Genomic DNA, 17678 nt, shown 5'->3' with positions numbered 1-17678 from the left:
ACAGGACGTAACTCCTAGAGAGGGATGCTTTGGTGAATGACGCAAATACCCCCACTGGAGAGGAGGAGGAGGAAATCCAAGTTTTAGTTTATTTGGCAACAGGGTGGTGGTAGATAAGGTTGTGATAGAAAGAGATAGTTCATTTAATGCAGTACTACAATGTAATGATGAAATATTTTCTACTGTCCATCCGAATGGTTATGTCACATCCTGGTTTTTGCTCACCCATTTCTGCTGGCCCTCTGGGTTGTTAGACTCGTTCCTGAAAATATTTGCTGTTCGGTATTGGAAGTCGACGTAATATTATACAACTGTTTAAAACAATTTAAAGAAAAGGGCCCCATTAAGTACGAATCACACGTGATTTCCTCCCATTTCGAAACTCTGCAACATAACCACTTAGACAGACAGTAGAAGATACAGTAGAACCCTGCTATTCTGATATTTCAGGTTATCATTACCATCATGAATAGCACGGTGGACCAAGAACCAACTTCCCATTTTCTTTTCAGGCATCTGATATTTCATTGTCCAGTGGGTTTGTAAGCAAGAGCTTGTTTCGTCAGATGTCTAAGATCCATTCTTGAAATATGACTTCACCAATTCTACTTTTTATTTTTCTACTTATTCCTTGAACATTTCAGGTAATTCGAACCGAAATTCCGTAATAGAAAAGTTCTCAAAGTTCTTAACTTAAGATAAGCAAAGAAGAAAAAACATATACAATATTGGCAACGAAAAAATGGTTTTACTAAGTTTCTTAAGAAATCAAAATTTGGTATTATTAAGAAACGAAATTACAGTAATCATAAGAGAGAGTTTGTTACACTTCAGATTACATCAGAGTTTTCATTGTTCTTTGCTTACCTAGAGATAAGTTCATACAAATGAAGAGTACAGAAGAAAAACATGGTAAGTCCAAAATGATCGATTTTCTGTTTTAGCTGTCATGAAATAGCTGAGGTAGTGTGAATTTGTGTGATTTAACTGTACAGAATAAAAACATCATTAGTCCAAAAAAAAATTTAAGAATGATCATCCAAAGACAATAGGATTTAATGGATCTTGAAACTTTTAACTTGCTCTCCTTTAAAAACAGTAAAACGCAACTTATCAGTTTTTTCTCCTGTACTCTTCATAATGTCAACTCATCACTTGTTGGACACACGCGCATGTGCCTGCAAATGCATAACAATACGATTTCCCAGTTGGATCTACAGTCTACCTATCATTAAGTTTTGTAACCATATGTTGTGTTGCTATGTTGCAGTAATGATTTCGGTTGGTCCCAAAATTTTCTGAACTGAGCGGGTCATGGTCTCAATTAATTGTGATTAGCAGTGTTCTACTGTATATACTTTCCCACTTTATAGTAACAGAAAAGAAAATGAAACCTGTAACACAGCTATGAAAAGTAATTTGCCAAATATGTCTTTATTGTCTTACCTAGCATGGCTGTAACATTCTCACCAAGAATTTGCTTTGCCTGCTCAGACTGTAAAGCTGTTTCCAGCCTCTCCAACTGCTCAGGATCCATTTCCAAGAAAGGGTCAACCAAATTCTCGTTCGCTCCTAAAAACAAAAATAAAACAAATAGTGTCATTATCGTCAATTTGGATTCCAATTTGGGGGTAAAATGTGGATAAAATAGTTTGAAGCTTCCCACAAAAACTGAATATACAGAGACACCATTCTTCAGCATAAGGGGAGGTCGTTATCAGCCACACTGCAAATGTTTGCCCCTCATTTTTTACCTGACACTAACCACATAGCTTTGTCGCAGAAGTAACTATTCACGTGTCATACGAAAGACAGAAGATAGGTCTGGATAGATATCTGTATTTAATACATTAAAAACGTAAGGTTTCCATTTGAAGACTAATAGTAGAACTAGTAAGATACATAAGATACATTCTTATCGACGCATCAGTTTGAAATAAAAGGTGCAGCATTAGAAACAAATGACAGAAAAAAATCCACCAAGGAATTTTGATTAATAGTCAATTGTGGGAGATGGAATGGAAATGAACATGAACGAGATCATGTTTGATCTCATTAATAAGGTCTTCAAATGTAGAGAGAGAGAGATGAAGGGGTGGGGGGGGAGAGAGAGAGAGAGAGATCAGCACTACAGTCTGGCTATCAGATCATCAGCTCTCAAACGTAACATTCTTCTAGTCAGGCAAGTGATCTTTTGCATAACTAGTGAATTATTTATTTACGGAAATGGAGAGAATCTTACCTGAATTTCGGAGCTGTTGCTCATAATGTCCTCCCTTGCGTTTTATACATATATTGCTGAGATGTATGAAGTTCTGGGACACACTATACATGAGGTCGGGGAAAAATCAATGCAATAATTCCCACACAGCAATCTTGCAGCTCAGTAAGAATGCTGGCAGAGAATAGCACCACATTTTTCTCACTGAAATATACGTACTGAAGAACAAGGCAACCATCATTGAAACCTGATGAAGTTAAATTATTTAGTACCAGTAAGTGGCTAGAAAAAGGTTCCATTCTCGATAAGAAATTCTGTACATGGCTAACACGCAATACTAGCGAGGATGAGCTCCAGTGAGTGTCCCTGAAGTTCATACATCACTGCACCATGTTCACAGAATGTAATGGGGCACATTATGAAATACTGCTTTGAAATCCAGGTAAGATTATCTCTATTTTGCTTAAATAGTTCACCAGTTATGTGAAATATCACTTGGCAGATTGCAGTGCTATGAGATGACAAGAACGTTATGTGCAAGAGCTGGCAATCTGCTTGCCAAACTGTAGTGCAGTGAGACGGCAAGTGTGCCAGACTCTTAGGTACGAAATAGTACAGTTATCAATCTGAAAGGTCAATGAGGAAGGAGGTGAAAATACTTAATTAAAAACACCAGGAAAAAAGAGGAAAATTGACAAGTAGCCGCAAATTTCGTACTTTACAGCTTTTCACTGATATATATGCTTTCATTACCAGAAAAAAAAAAGCTCGACTGCTAAAAAAATTTCAAGTTTCATTGCAAAATATGGATCCCTCTTACAATGGTTAATCTTTGCTGCTGATGGCACTGAAAGAGCAACGAGTATGCAAAACTGACTGGCTACCAGCTTTTGATAGAGAGACAAGACATTACAAAACATAGTTCTAGAGTACCAAAAGAAAAACTTTGAAGAAAATGTGTGGTTTGTTGAAACATTAAGTCAAATTAAGTCAACGAGATCATATAGTAGAAAAGTGCAGTACAAAGGAAGAGTAGTTGTTAAAGTAGATAGTTCATAATACTTTGTGTGCCTGAGGATTATAGCGACAAAATCAATCTTATATGCTTGAGGATTATAGCGACAAAATCAATCTCAAAACAATTCTCAAGTGGGCTAAGATGTCACTGACAATCATAAGCACTATTGTGATGAACAATGCCAGGTAGTGTACTACTCCAAGATCTCACAATCTAGATCATTCTTATGTGATTGATTCACACAAAGCAGGTTGAAATATTAATACATAAGCTGTTTTATTTGTATTGTAGTTGTAAATGTAAAGTTTGAAGAATTAAAAATAAAAATAAACTGATTTCAGTAATTGGATTATTGAATGTGAGACATCAACTATAATGGGCAGAATAAAAAATTAACTACTGCGAAGAAAAATCATATAGGGTCTGGCATTTAACATTTCCCATTTTAAGTTTGTAATTATGCATACATCATTTAAGAGAGGAAGCTTTGATCATTGTGACTGGGTCTAGCATGGTCTTGGATTTAGTTAGCCATGGAACATTGACCTTTGCAGCAGCACACTTTCTGCGTAGAACATTATTTATCAATCACATAAATTATGGCGCGAGTTTCAGCGGATACTTGGCAATAATCGACAACATGGAATTGCCGCGTTACGAAAAATAATAATCAGTCGGTGGGTGAGCCAGTGGCGTGAAATCGGATCTGTTCAAAACAAATCTCGTGTTCATATGAAAACAGCACAGACACCTGAAAATATTCAACGTGTGAGAATGACTCTGTAGGGGAGTCCATACCGTTCAGTGACAAGGCATTCCCAAATTCTGAAAGTGTCAGATAGAAGTGTGCGAATAATTATGCATGCTGATTTGCATTTCCATCCATATAACCTGCAGGTTACACAGAAATTAACAGCCGCAAACAAAGCTTTGCTGGGCGACTTCTCTCCAGGTTCGGTGAGTCAATGGCCCTCCATATCCCCAGACCTCACTGCACCAGAATTCTTTTTTGTGGGCATACCTGAAGACTAAGGTCTACACTCGTAGACTCTGATATCAACAGCCTCAAAAATGCAATTCGTGAGGAAATTGCTGGTGTCATGCCAGACACTTTGCAGAGAGTAACGACTAGTGTAAAAAGAAAATTACAACAATGTACTGACACTAACAGTGGACATCTTAAGGATGTAATTTTCAAAAAATAAGATAATGATCTGTAAAACCAAGACTATAACGTGCCTAACAGCGTCCATGGTTTGTAATTTCTTTAAACAATAAACCAGTTATATTATTTTGAAAATGGGAAACATTAAATGCTAATCCTGTAGTTGTTAACTACAGTGACACACAGAATAAGGAATATATCATTCGCATGGTTCAAACACGTTCAAAATAAGTATGAGATACCCAAAACAAGTTATGGAATGAATTCCACATGAGGAGAAGACTAAAAAACAACACTGAAAGAAAGAATCCTCGATTTAGAAGATCAGCAAAAAGACATACTGTTGAAATATATTATAAACAAATTACAATACATTTTCCAAATACGAATTATATGAATATTACAGCCTGCATAGCTCAAGAATTTGGCAAATATGGTACATTTACGTACAAAAAGAACATTTAAATTCTAATAAAATAAACTTTCAATGTTTATTAGATTTCATTCCTTTGGCATGAAGTTTTTTTCTCTTAAGCTAATAAAACTATATATTTTAACCAGTGTCTTTCTTGGTTTTATATATAAATAAAAAACAATACAGTATTAAGTGTATGTAGGATACAATAATGATTGTTCTCAGCTTCGAAATTTACTCCATGAAATATTCCCTACGAAAGTTCTTTCAGAAGTTTCCTGTACTTGTATAGTTATTGCAAGTTATCTTGAACCTCCTGGACAGGGACAGAGGGACAGAGAGAAGGAAGCGTGTAACGTGGGTGGAGCCAACTGAGTTGTTTGCGCATGCTCCCCAGCATAATCTCTTGTCAAGAAACATAGTACTATTTGCTTCACTGCGTACCAGTAGTGTTACCTTGGAGCAGCAACCACAGGGTAGTAATTATGGTGAAATCACACCACCGCGGAGAAAAAGTAACACTGTTATCCATAGCCGAGAAAGAGAAATTATCACAAATATAATAAAATTAAGCATTGCGAGGAGGAAAAATTACACAAATATTTGTTGGAACCTCTTGCTAAGGAATATGAGAGAGCGGCTAAATACTCTGGCAAAAGTATTAGTTCCGTGAAGAGAATTAAAAATAATATTGAATTACAACCGAATGAACCTCACACTACTCCAGGGAAGAAAAGGTATGTAATGTTTAGAAATTATTGCTATAATAGTTATGTACAATAGTGTGTGTATTGAGAGCGACATAATGAATTACTGTTGCAAGTTATTATTTTCTTACATTTCTACTAAACATATTATTTCATTCCAGAATTAGACTTGTGTAAAGTTGAAGTGGACAACTTCGATCAACATGTTATTCGGGATACAATCGAAGAATTCTATCGTGTTCAGAAAGTAGTACCTATGATTAAAAGATAATTCTGAATGGATGATGCCATTGACGAAGTAATTCATTTTGGACCAAGCGATGATGGCAGCAATGATAGGGATATGGATTGTGTATAATTGTAAATTAATGTAAATTCAAATAATAAGCCTGTAAAATATTGTTATAAGAATATGTACATATTAGCTAAAGGTGTAAGTCATACAGTCCTATATAATGTATAGGCCCTAGAAGTAGCTGTAGTAACTCCGCCATTGCTGGTCCCCAGCCCGGATGAGAGAGGAGTGTACACACGATTACATTTAAATACTTACTCATTACAGGTTAGTTAAAGTTTGCTACGAAACTATGTTCTCCTCTCAAAACTGGAGTATCGAGAGAAGATTATGTCTGTATTGAACCAAGTTCTTTTACAGTAGAGAGCCGTAAGGTAAAAGAACCAACGCTTTCTGAAAAGAGTCACGTTACCCGAGGGAGGGGCATCCTTGCCATGTCGTTACGTTGATGAGTACATGCCGTACCGAGCAGTTCCAAAGACAGACTTAGGGGATGTAAGGTTCAAGATAACTTGCAATAACAGTACTACAGCACCAAGTTATTTGATAAACATAACAGTGCAACTGAAGTGCATAACAAAGTTCAAACATTCACTTAAGCCAGGCATGCCAAAACCCTGCACATTGTGCAGTTGTCTCTGTGTGATGTGCACTTTCTATTCTCCTACCTGGAGGGAGTGAATTGCCTTGGAGGGGAGTGCAACAGGACTATACAGTACCTGCAGCATATCAGCTTTTGTTTCAGTAACACAGTTTCAGTACAGGTGCTGATTTGGCTGTGTTTGTGAACGAGTTATGATAAATAAAGTGAGTTCACAAATAATGATGAAGAGAAATTACGAATCATATAACATAAATGTTATAATGTTTTCCTCAGCCAACAATAATTACTTTAAAATTAAAGGCTTTCATCAGTCCATGTCGAGGTCATAGTCTTGTGACAGTTTAGATCAGATTAGTAAAGTTCTCAAAATATGATATTTGCCAGCACTTATTTCTTAATCAGTACTCTCATGGCAAAACGAACTTGACAATGGCGTTATTTTGGAGTTTGTACTAACACAACCATCAAAGGTTAGAAGACTTACGACTTCCATTTCATAAGCTGGTAAATGATGAGAATATAATGAGGAATGCATGTGAGGATCTTAAGGTTGTAAGGAGCAAAGAAAGCAACTGCAAGGCTGAAAAATTTTCTGCAAAAAATATGGAAAATTTTCCATCTCACGTCATTATATTATGTTAAAATACTTACATTAATAAATCTTTAAACCTGACATAAAGAGAATATTGTCGTTTCACAGCTTGTGAATTACACTTTTAATTTCTTTCAGTAACGCTCCCAACTTGTTGATATTTGCTTTCAACGTTTTCCAAATAAACTATATGCGAATTTAAATTCTAAGCTTAATTTATATAATTTATTAATATTAATGTTAATTTATATTGACATACAGCAAGGTAATGATTTCAGTGTAAAAACTTCACACAGTCCTACTGCATGTACCTAATTAATTGGGAGTATAATATTTTCTTCAACATTTGTGTACCAATCATACCAATAAGCTTAAATAATAATAACGCTTGACGAACAATGAAAGAGTAGGGTCTATTACTTTAAAATAATTAGTATCTACTATGTAAAATGAAATACTTTGTTCATTTTTTATTGTTTCGAAATTACTGCAATATTTTTTTCTTCAAATACTATATAAAAATCATATTAATAAATTATGCTTTACAAACCACTACTATGTGAAGTATAACTGAGTAAGCCTAAAGTTTCTTGTATTACAATTGTCAAATACAGACACTGATAATAACTGCGTTTTTCTTTTCCTTCTGCTAAATGTTTTTATAATGCCCAAATGTTTATATAATTCAACCCTAGAAGTGTAGAATAGATTATTGTACACCCTTCCATCTAAGAACTGGTAAAAGCAATGCTTGAATGATGCAGTCTGCACAGACTGGCGATCCACGCACAAAACTGCACATTCAGTGTCTGATTTCTGGCATGCCTGACCTAAGCTGTGGCTGTTATCAGATGATGCATGAATATTCAGTAATTCATCATGAAACTGTGCACTCTGATAAAGGAAAGTCTCAGCAACCCTTCACCACTGTATTAAATTGTGCAATGATACTCTGAAGTCACACAGGAATTGAAAAAAAATTATGTTCCCTGCTAGGGCACCGTAAACACAATAGTTCCAATACACATAGTGTATTTCTGCTGTTTTGGAAAAGTCTACATATTCTGTACGTAATATTGCAGTAAAAGTTCGAATATCGCCCATCAGTTGTATGAAATTTTGAGCCAAGAGCTAGGGTTCAAAAACCTGTGAATAATACTGCATGTATTGATGTAGCTGTGCGAATTCCTATGACATTATCCACTAAGCATTTCCAATGGTAAACACAAGAAAAGGATGCTTTCTTGTCACATATCATATTTCCTTGAATACTCCGCACCTTTGAAAAAGTCACACATCCCACTTTTGAAGGGGGGGAATTACAAAAACAAATTATAAAAATAAAGCTTTCAACAAATGTACTCACGACAAATTAAAGACAATTAATCACAAATTCAGTTCAATTAACAATAGATAAATAAATTTTATCCCGAAACAGGGTGCATTCCAAAACCATCCCATGCACACACTGCACGCATGTCAGTTGTCTTGCTTAATCGGCTATTTAGACAATATTCTGCAATGTTAATAGCACGCATAATAATTTCCATGTTCTTCAGGTTATGTGAACTCGAATATTTTCATAGATTGGCTGAGAGAACATTTCATTCCCCGAAAGCCAAACGGGAAAGTTTTACTTCTGCATCTTTGATAATTTCAAGTTTTTCACTTCCTTAAAGTCAAGGATAGCAATCTCATACTTTTAGGGTAGTACTCATTTTCAGAATTCAAAAGACACACAAACTATACACTTATGGAATTGAGTGGGAGGAAAACTTAATTTCGAATAAGCTGCAAACCTGTATTTTTTACTTGCTGCACTTCAAGTAACAAAGTGAAAATATTAAATAAGTACAGTCACACCTCCATACAATGAAAATCAATATAATGATAAATTTTATCAATCCTAGCATATTTCCTACATTTTAAATATGTTTATCCATCATTACAACAATGATCAAGTTTTCGAGAAACCCCGATGGAACAATAAAAACATAGCAATAATTTTTTTTTAAATCGCTTGGTTCTCATGTTCAATACTATTTCATTTTTTACTTTGTATCACCCTTTTAAAGATGTTTTTCCCATCATTTAGTATACTCTTTTTCATACTCTTGTTGACCGATTTTGGCTTTCTGTGCAAGGAGTGTGTTACAATAGAACTTTATCTGCTGCTTCAGGATCACGTGACCCTTAACAGGATTTACCTTCATGGTTCCTGCCTGCGCCTTTCACAGAGTGTTAATTGTTAATGATGGCAGGCATAATACGAAAACAAATCAGTTTTGAGACTAAATTAGCTGCATTTAGTGATTTAGACTGAGGATTAAAGCAGACTGAAATAGCTAAAAAGTATGGGTTTGCACAGCCGAAATGCACAACATTCAGAAAGAAATACATGGAAATAGAGGACAATGTTACAACTGAAAAATTAATCCTGAAAAGCATTTAAAAACTGCAGCAGAAGATGTTAACATTACTACCTTGAAGTGGTTTAATGAAATCAGGGCACTTAACATTCCTATACATGTGTCGAAAAACACTTCATTTTGTCAGTGTACACGGCAATTTAAATTTCAAAGTAAGCAATGGTTGGCTACAACATTTTAAATACAGGCATGGAAATACTCTCATTGAAGTGACAGCTGAAGAAGAAAAATCTAATGGTGAATAAATGTTATTTCATAGAATGTAATATTGTTTTATACTTATTTCTACTATATTATCATTCAGAAAATAAATTTGGGCAAAATTTCATAACTCCTCAATACAACAATAACTCTGACATAATATCATTTTTATAGTTCCCAGACAATTGTTGTATCGAGGTTTGACTATTTCCCAATGTCAATATGAAAGATGATTGCAAGACACAGTGAAGGAGGGTACAAGGTTATGAACATCACATTTTTCACCAGAGCAGGACTAATATTGGATCATGCTGTCTGTATAACTGTCAATGGGGTAATATTAAACTTCTTAGTCGAGAGATGTAGTTTCATCTGGCTATATGTCCCAAATAACTACAGCTTCTCCACATCAAATACCAAGTCCATATCATGTCTGCAAACTCTTGAGGGATGGAACGTGGAGCTCTTTCCATACATTTCATTCCCCATACTCACCTAACCAGACTACATTAGATTAATCAATATTTGTAATGGTTAAGAAGCCTTATTGGGGTCGGATATTTCACACAGTTAAAATAAATTAATCGTCTGAGCATAAAGAAAGTGCAATTTGTCCACTACTACACACTGGTAGAAATCTACTGAGTTTGATGATTATTTTCAATAAGGGACATTTATTTCTCCTACAAGCTTTCCTGCAAAAACAGTTTGTCTAATTTTATTTCCCACTTGAGTGTCCTTATACACGGAAGTTTTAAAATGAATCATATTGGTCCTACAAGTACAGGATGGAGTCGAATGCCTTTTTTAATGCTTTTCAAGGGACTATGGAAAAAAAGTGGTGTACATTGAGGGAAAGTGTAAATTATGTTGTTGTTGTTTTCTAATGCCAGGCGTTTGACAATAAAGTCATTTGACCTCTTGCACTCCAATATTTTTCAAAGATATTATCATGGCCAGCCACTGAAGCACAGATTTTGAGGTGTTCCGAATCCATTTCTTGGTTTGAGTTGCACAATGGACAGTTAGGGGACTGATATATTCCAATTCTATGCAGGTGTTTGGCCAAACAATCATGGCCAGTTGCCAATCTAAATGCAGCTACAGACGATTTTCGTGGTAAATCGGGAATTAACTGTGGATTTTGATGCAGAGAGTTCCATTTTTTCCCTTGGGATTGTGTTATCATATTTTGTTTGTTGAAGTCTAAGTATGTAGATTTAATAAATCTTTTCACAGAGTAATATATAGATTTAGTAACAGGTCTGTAAGTAGCAGTGCTGCCCTTCTTTGCTAAAGCATCTGCATTCTCATTTCCCAGGATTCCACAATGGGATGGTATCCATTGGAATACAATTCTTTTATTGAGTGATATTAATTGAGAGAGCATTTTAGTTATTTCTGCTGTTTGAGATGAAGGTGTGTGTTTAGAGACTATTGATAGAATAGCTGCTTTGGAGTCTGACAATATAACTGCATTTTTAAATTTATTGATGTGGCATAGAAGATTCCTGAGACTTTCACTTATTGCAATGATTTCTCCATCAAAACTTGTTGTTCCATACCCAAGAGATCTATAAAGTGAGAAGAGTCAGCACATAACACCTGCACCGGCACCTTGTTCTCTGGGGATCAAGGATCCGTCAGTGTATAAATGAAGCCAGTTTTGTGGAGGGTACCTAATATTAATTGTCTCTGAAGACAATTGTTTTAGTATTTCATTGTTTACTTCTGATTTTAGTATTTCTTCTGTTAAATTTAGATTATATTCTATATTTAATAGAGTTAAAGGGTTTGGTTTAATTTGTAGGTTTTCTTTTAAATTCGGAATATTGATTTTCTGTTTTAATTCTTGAACAATGGATATGAAACTTTTTTGAGTTTTCAATCTACAGAGAGGACTGTATGAATGCCAATTGTTTCCTGGTAATCTAATTATAGGAAAAGCTTTACACATATCCAGAACATTAAGGATGCAATGTTCAATACATATAATGATCTGTAATCAATGCTTGGAACTTTTACAACATATGTAACTACATTAAATGTTACAATTATTAAATATATAATTTAGAAAAAATAAATTGTTACGCATTATTTTAATCACTTTAAAATTTCAAAATAAAAGGACTACACACACATCTGAAAACGAAACACGACACTAGTTCTTTTTACAAAAAAAAATCTTGATATCTTTTACTGTTTACATCTCTTATGTTTCAAGTTTTCTATTTGCTTCTCTAGTTCATATATTACAAAAACTGAATAACCACCTTCTGTAGCAAAAGATAACATCCTCACAATCTGTAATGCTACAATTAAATCTGCTCTTCCTGGAACACCAACAGTCATCACCATCATCATCACATTCATCAACATCACCACCACTAACACCAACAATGTTATCCTGGAGATGAGTATTGAGAATTTCCTCCACAGTTTTTTCCTCACCAGTGAACATATTTATGACAAAAACACGTGGTCACAGAAATATTATATATGAATCTGCATAAATTGACTGCATTTATAGCAAAATTTACGTTAGTAGTAGCAATTTTATGTTCAATTTTTTGCATGGATGGATCACTTTTTTCCTCTGGTGGAAACAACGTAAATTGCGAGAAGTTCGAAATTTCGAGAATAAATACAAGGGAAAGAAATGAAGCTGTGTTGGAAAAGGAATTGGTTGTGTCACTGGCTGAGAAGAAACTGCCTACTGAAGGATGCACTGGAATGAATGGTGAACAGGAGAAGAGTTTGGGGCAGAAGAAGATATCAGATGATAGACGACATTACGATATATGGATCATATGCGGAGATAAAGAGGAAAGCAGAAAATAGGGAAAGATTGAGAAAGCTGGGTTTGCAGTTAAAGACCTGCCCATAGGCAGAACACTGTGAAATGAATACAGGGGGAAAAAATGTATTATAATAGGAAAATAGAAGGGACCAAGGGAAAAAGTTATAAGTAGTGGGTAAATGTTAATTGTAGGAATGTAAAAGTGGGGTTTGACTGTATACTCTAAAATTTCTGTTCCTGCCTGAGAAGATACTAATATTTTCTGGCAGAAAAACTAATGATTTTAACAATGGCCATATAAGGCTATTACTTACCTTCTGTGGTACTGCTCTGAGTTGTAGGGGGTGGGTAGAAACCCTCAACTGTGAGGTTGACGTGTGGGTTCCCATCATTCTGACTGTCGCAAGTGCCATTAGAATCCTGACTGCTATCATCTCCCTGGGTAGAAGCTCCCACTCTTACAACACTCACCGCAGTGTTCTGTTGATTAGCTGCAATAAATAAAACACATATACATTTAAACAATTTAGCACACATAAAACATAATTTCAATCACATTACAAAATGAAATAAACAACGCCATCTGAAATACCGTAGTATATGCAAAGAGTCACAAGGAGCAATTTTACGTAAGCATACCCAGCAAGGTTCCAGTACGGTGCAACGTGTTCTTGAAAACATTGTGTTTTTTGCCTAGTTTTTTACTCATATGCAAGGAGGTAGTGGCAAATATTGTAAGTCAATTATTTCATTTCTTATTTGTTTCTAATGGTAAACAGAAAGTCATCTGCATAGCTCAATCAGCTGAGTTGCTTGCCTGCTGATCCAGACTTGCGTTAGGGTGTGGGTTCGATTCCCGCTTGGGCTGATTATCTCGTTGAGTTTTTTCCGAGATTTTTCCCAACTGTAGGCAAATGTCATGTAATCTATGGAGAATCCTCGGCTCATCTCGCCAAATATCATCTTGCTATCACCAATTTCATCGAAGCTAAATAACCCAGTTGTTGATATATATCCAACTTAAAAAATGATACACAAAAACATAGAGTAGTGCATGATTTTACATAGGTAACAAAAATTTGATTGAAAGAAGATGCTCTAAATGGCGCACATAAATTTCATTTCACAAACTGCACCATTGCACTACCGACTATCAAACTGGAAGAAGAAGAAGAAGAAGAAGAAGAAGAAGAAGAAGAAGAAGAAGCAGCAGCAGCAGCAGCAGTGTTTATATCCTTTGGATATTATCATTTATGTACATAAGAATCTCGCTAAAAGCAACTCTATATTGTCGATCAATGTTTTGTAAACCAGACTTTTCTATGGCATCACAGAAAATGTCCAGGAGTGAGAGGTATGGTATGACAAACATGGCATTCAAGCAACAAAACCTCTTCTTCCATACCATCTACCACAATAATGATTATGTACGCCCTCATGCACACCAGACAAGTATTCAAATATATCAATACAAAATCGTATCATCCACAAATTTTTACATATTCTTATTTGAGGACCTCGCCATCCTCTATTGAATATTGTGTATTTCATGACTTTGTGTAGTCATCACGTAAGTACTATTAATAGAAAAAATTCCTTTCGGTACTGGGAATCGATCCCAGGACTCCTCAAGGAGAGTTCCACTGTGGATCGGGTCCTGACATAGCTCAGTTGGTTAAAAGCACACAGTGTGCCAAGCTGAGGGGTCGTGGGTTCGATTCCCAGTGTCCGAATGAATTTTTCTCCGTTGATAGCACAAATTTCTAGTTACAAACGACTATCCATTAAAATATCGCCAATGACTTATAGAGGAATGTCTACCTGTCTTGAAAAGTGATTTATATACCTTCAAATGACTTCCCATCTCTACTCCTGTGGATAAATGGTCGTTTATTTCTATGCTGTCTACAGACATTCTTGTTTATAATTTATTTTCTTGAACTATAGCTCAAAATACCACACGAAACTGCTATCTGTATATTATGACTTGCAATATTAATTTACTGGAGGGTAGCTGCGAATATATTGAATAAGCAGTCGTGGACAGCCGATAAGGGGTGGTCCTCCAGCTTGGGGGTTGGGCGAAGGGCTAACAACCCATCACCGTAAAAAACAGCTTGTTACGTATCCCTATAATAAGCCTCGGAATAGGACTGATTCTCTGGCACGACCACAGCAAAGGAATAAGGTTTTGAGATTTGGCACTTGGAACGTAACTAGTCTTTATAGAACAGGAGGGGTAACATTAGTAGCTAAAGAACTAGCTAGATATAGAATAGACTTCGTGGGAGTACAAGAGGTTAGGTTAGATGGGAATGGCATATCACAAATAGGAGATTACTTGTTGTATTATGGGGAAGGAAACAATAATCACCAATTAGGAACAGGATTCTTTGTTCATAAAAGAATAAAATCAGCAGTAAAAAAGGTAGAATTTATCAGTGACAGGTTATCATATTTAGTACTTAAGGGTAGATGGTGCGACATCATAGTTATAAATGCTCACGCCCCTACAGAAGAGAAAGACGACCATATAAAGAATAGCTTCTATGAGGAATTGGAACATACTTTTGATCATTTCCCTAGATATCACATGAAAATTTTATTGGGGGATTTCAATGCTAAAGTAGGACGGGAGGATATTTTTAGACCAACTATTGGAAAAGAGAGCCTACACGCAATTAGTAGTGACAATGGAGTTAGATTAGTCAACTTTGCCACATCGAAAAATTTAATTGTCAAAAGTACAACATTCCCCCATAAGGATATACATAAATATACTTGGACTTCTCCAGATGGATTGACACACAACCAAATAGATCACATCTTGATAGATAAACGGAGACATACTAGTATAGTAGATATTCGAACTTTCAGGGGTGCAGACTGTAATTCTGACCATTATTTGGTGATTGGAGAATTAAGAGAAAGATTATCAGTAGCCAAGCGAGTAGAGCAACAAGTTAATATTACTAAATTCAATATTTTGAAATTAAAGGACGAGGAAGCTAAGCAAAATTATCAGGTCGAAATTTCGAATAGGTTTGCCACTTTAGAAAGTTCCGACGAAGTTGAGAAAGAATTAGATGTTAATAGCGTGTGGGAAAATATCAGAGATAGTATCAAAATTGCAGCTGAGCAGAGCATAGGTTATTATGAAACTAAGAAAAAGAAACCGTGGTTTGATGAAGATTGTTGCATGGTAGTAGAAAGAAGGAAACAGGCAAAATTGAAATTCTTACAGGATCCAGTCGAGGAGAAGAGAGATAATTATTTCAATGAAAGACGGGAAGCAAGTCGTACACTTAGGAATAAAAAGAGAGGTTACTTGAAGGAAAAACTGAATGCGGTAGAAACAAATAGTAAGAATAAAAACATTCGAGATTTATATAAGGGTATAAAGGAATTTAAGAACGGATATCAGCCAAGGGTAAACGTGATCAAGGATGAGAATGGTGACTTGCTTGCAGACTCTCCATCAATCCTAAACAGATGGAAAAACTATTTTGCGCAACTACTAAATGTACATAGGCCAAATAGAAATGATTGGGACGAAATTGAAATACAAACTGCTGAGCCATTTATACCCGAACCCACGCTTTCAGAAGTCGAAATTGCGATAGAAAATCTGAAAAAGTACAAGTCTCCAGGTATCGATCAAATTCCAGCAGAATTAATACAAGAGGGCGGAAGCGCATTATATAGCGAAATTTATAAACTTGTACTTGCTATTTGGGAAAAGGAAATTGTACCAGAACAATGGAAGGAGTCCATAATTGTACCTATTTTTAAAAAGGGGGACAAAACCAACTGTGGTAACTTTCGAGGAATATCACTTTTGTTGACGTCGTACAAAATTTTGTCCAATATTCTTTTGAGAAGATTAACTCCGTATGTAGATGAAATTATTGGGGATCATCAGTGCGGTTTTCGGCGTAATAGATCGACTATTGATCAGATTTTTTGTATTCGACAGATAATGGAGAAAAAATGGGAGTATAAGGGTACAGTACATCAGTTATTCATAGATTTCAAAAAGGCATATGACTCGGTTAAGAGGGAAGTATTATATGATATTCTTATTGAATTTGGTATTCCCAAGAAACTAGTTCGATTAATTAAAATGTGTCTCAGTGAAACATACAGCAGAGTCCGTATAGGTCAGTTTCTATCTGATGCTTTTCCAATTCATTGCGGGCTAAAGCAGGGAGATGCACTATCACCTTTACTTTTTAACTTCGCGCTAGAATATGCCATTAGGAAAGTTCAGGATAACAGGCAGGGTTTGGAATTGAACGGGTTACATCAGCTTCTTGTCTATGCGGATGACGTGAATATATTAGGAGAAAATACACAAACGATTAGGGAAAACACGGAAATTTTATTTGAAGCAAGTAGAGCGATCGGTTTGGAAGTAAATCCCGAAAAGACAAAGTATATGATTATGTCTCGTGACCAGAATATTGTACGAAATGGAAATATAAAAATTGGAGATTTATCCTTCGAAGAGGTGGAAAAATTCAAATATCTTGGAGCAACAGTAACAAATATAAATGACACTCGGGAGGAAATTAAACACAGAATAAATATGGGAAATGCGTGTTATTATTCGGTTGAGAAGCTCTTATCATCCAGTCTGCTGTCCAAAAATCTGAAAGTTAGAATTTATAAAACAGTTATATTACCGGTTCTTCTGTATGGTTGTGAAACTTGGACTCTCACTCTGAGAGAGGAACATAGGTTCAGGGTGTTTGAGAATAAGGTGCTTAGGAAAATATTTGGGGCTAAGCGGGATGAAGTTACAGGAGAATGGAGAAAGTTACACAACACAGAACTGCACGCATTGTATTCTTCACCTGACATAATTAGGAACATTAAATCCAGACGTTTGAGATGGGCAGGGCATGTAGCACGTATGGGCGAATCCAGAAATGCATATAGAGTGTTAGTTGGGAGACCGGAGGGAAAAAGACCTTTAGGGAGGCCGAGACGTAGATGGGAGGATAATATTAAAATGGATTTGAGGGAGGTGGGGTATGATGATAGAGACTGGATTAATCTTGCTCAGGATAGGGACCGCTGGCGGGCTTATGTGAGGGCGGCAATGAACCTTCGGGTTCCTTAAAAGCCATTTGTAAGTAAGTAAGTAAGTAATATTAATTTACTATTTACGAGAACTGGTATTCAAAATTGGAAGAAATATTTAAGACATTTACTGTATAATGAGAATC

At 35.7% G+C, this 17678-nt stretch overlaps 1 protein-coding gene across 4 annotated transcripts in view; it reads right to left on the bottom strand.

The window, feature by feature from the left end:
• pps (protein partner of snf) overlaps nucleotides 1-17678 on the bottom strand; it is a 119163-nt gene that overhangs the window by 82099 nt on the left and 19386 nt on the right. For 3 of the 4 annotated variants that reach the window (XM_069822137.1, XM_069822138.1, XM_069822139.1), the window contains exons 3-4: nucleotides 12762-12938; nucleotides 1447-1572 (exon numbers count right to left, since the gene is read on the bottom strand). In XM_069822137.1, coding sequence (XP_069678238.1) covers nucleotides 1447-1572; nucleotides 12762-12938 — 303 coding nt within the window. The remainder of the gene's footprint in view (nucleotides 1-1446; nucleotides 1573-12761; nucleotides 12939-17678) is intronic. The other variant, XM_069822140.1, reaches the window with a different exon arrangement.

The sequence above is a fragment of the Periplaneta americana genome, chromosome 3, assembly GCF_040183065.1.
Source record: "Periplaneta americana isolate PAMFEO1 chromosome 3, P.americana_PAMFEO1_priV1, whole genome shotgun sequence".
NCBI lineage: Eukaryota > Metazoa > Arthropoda > Insecta > Blattodea > Blattidae > Periplaneta > Periplaneta americana.
This window is presented reverse-complemented; position numbering and strand designations above follow the sequence as displayed.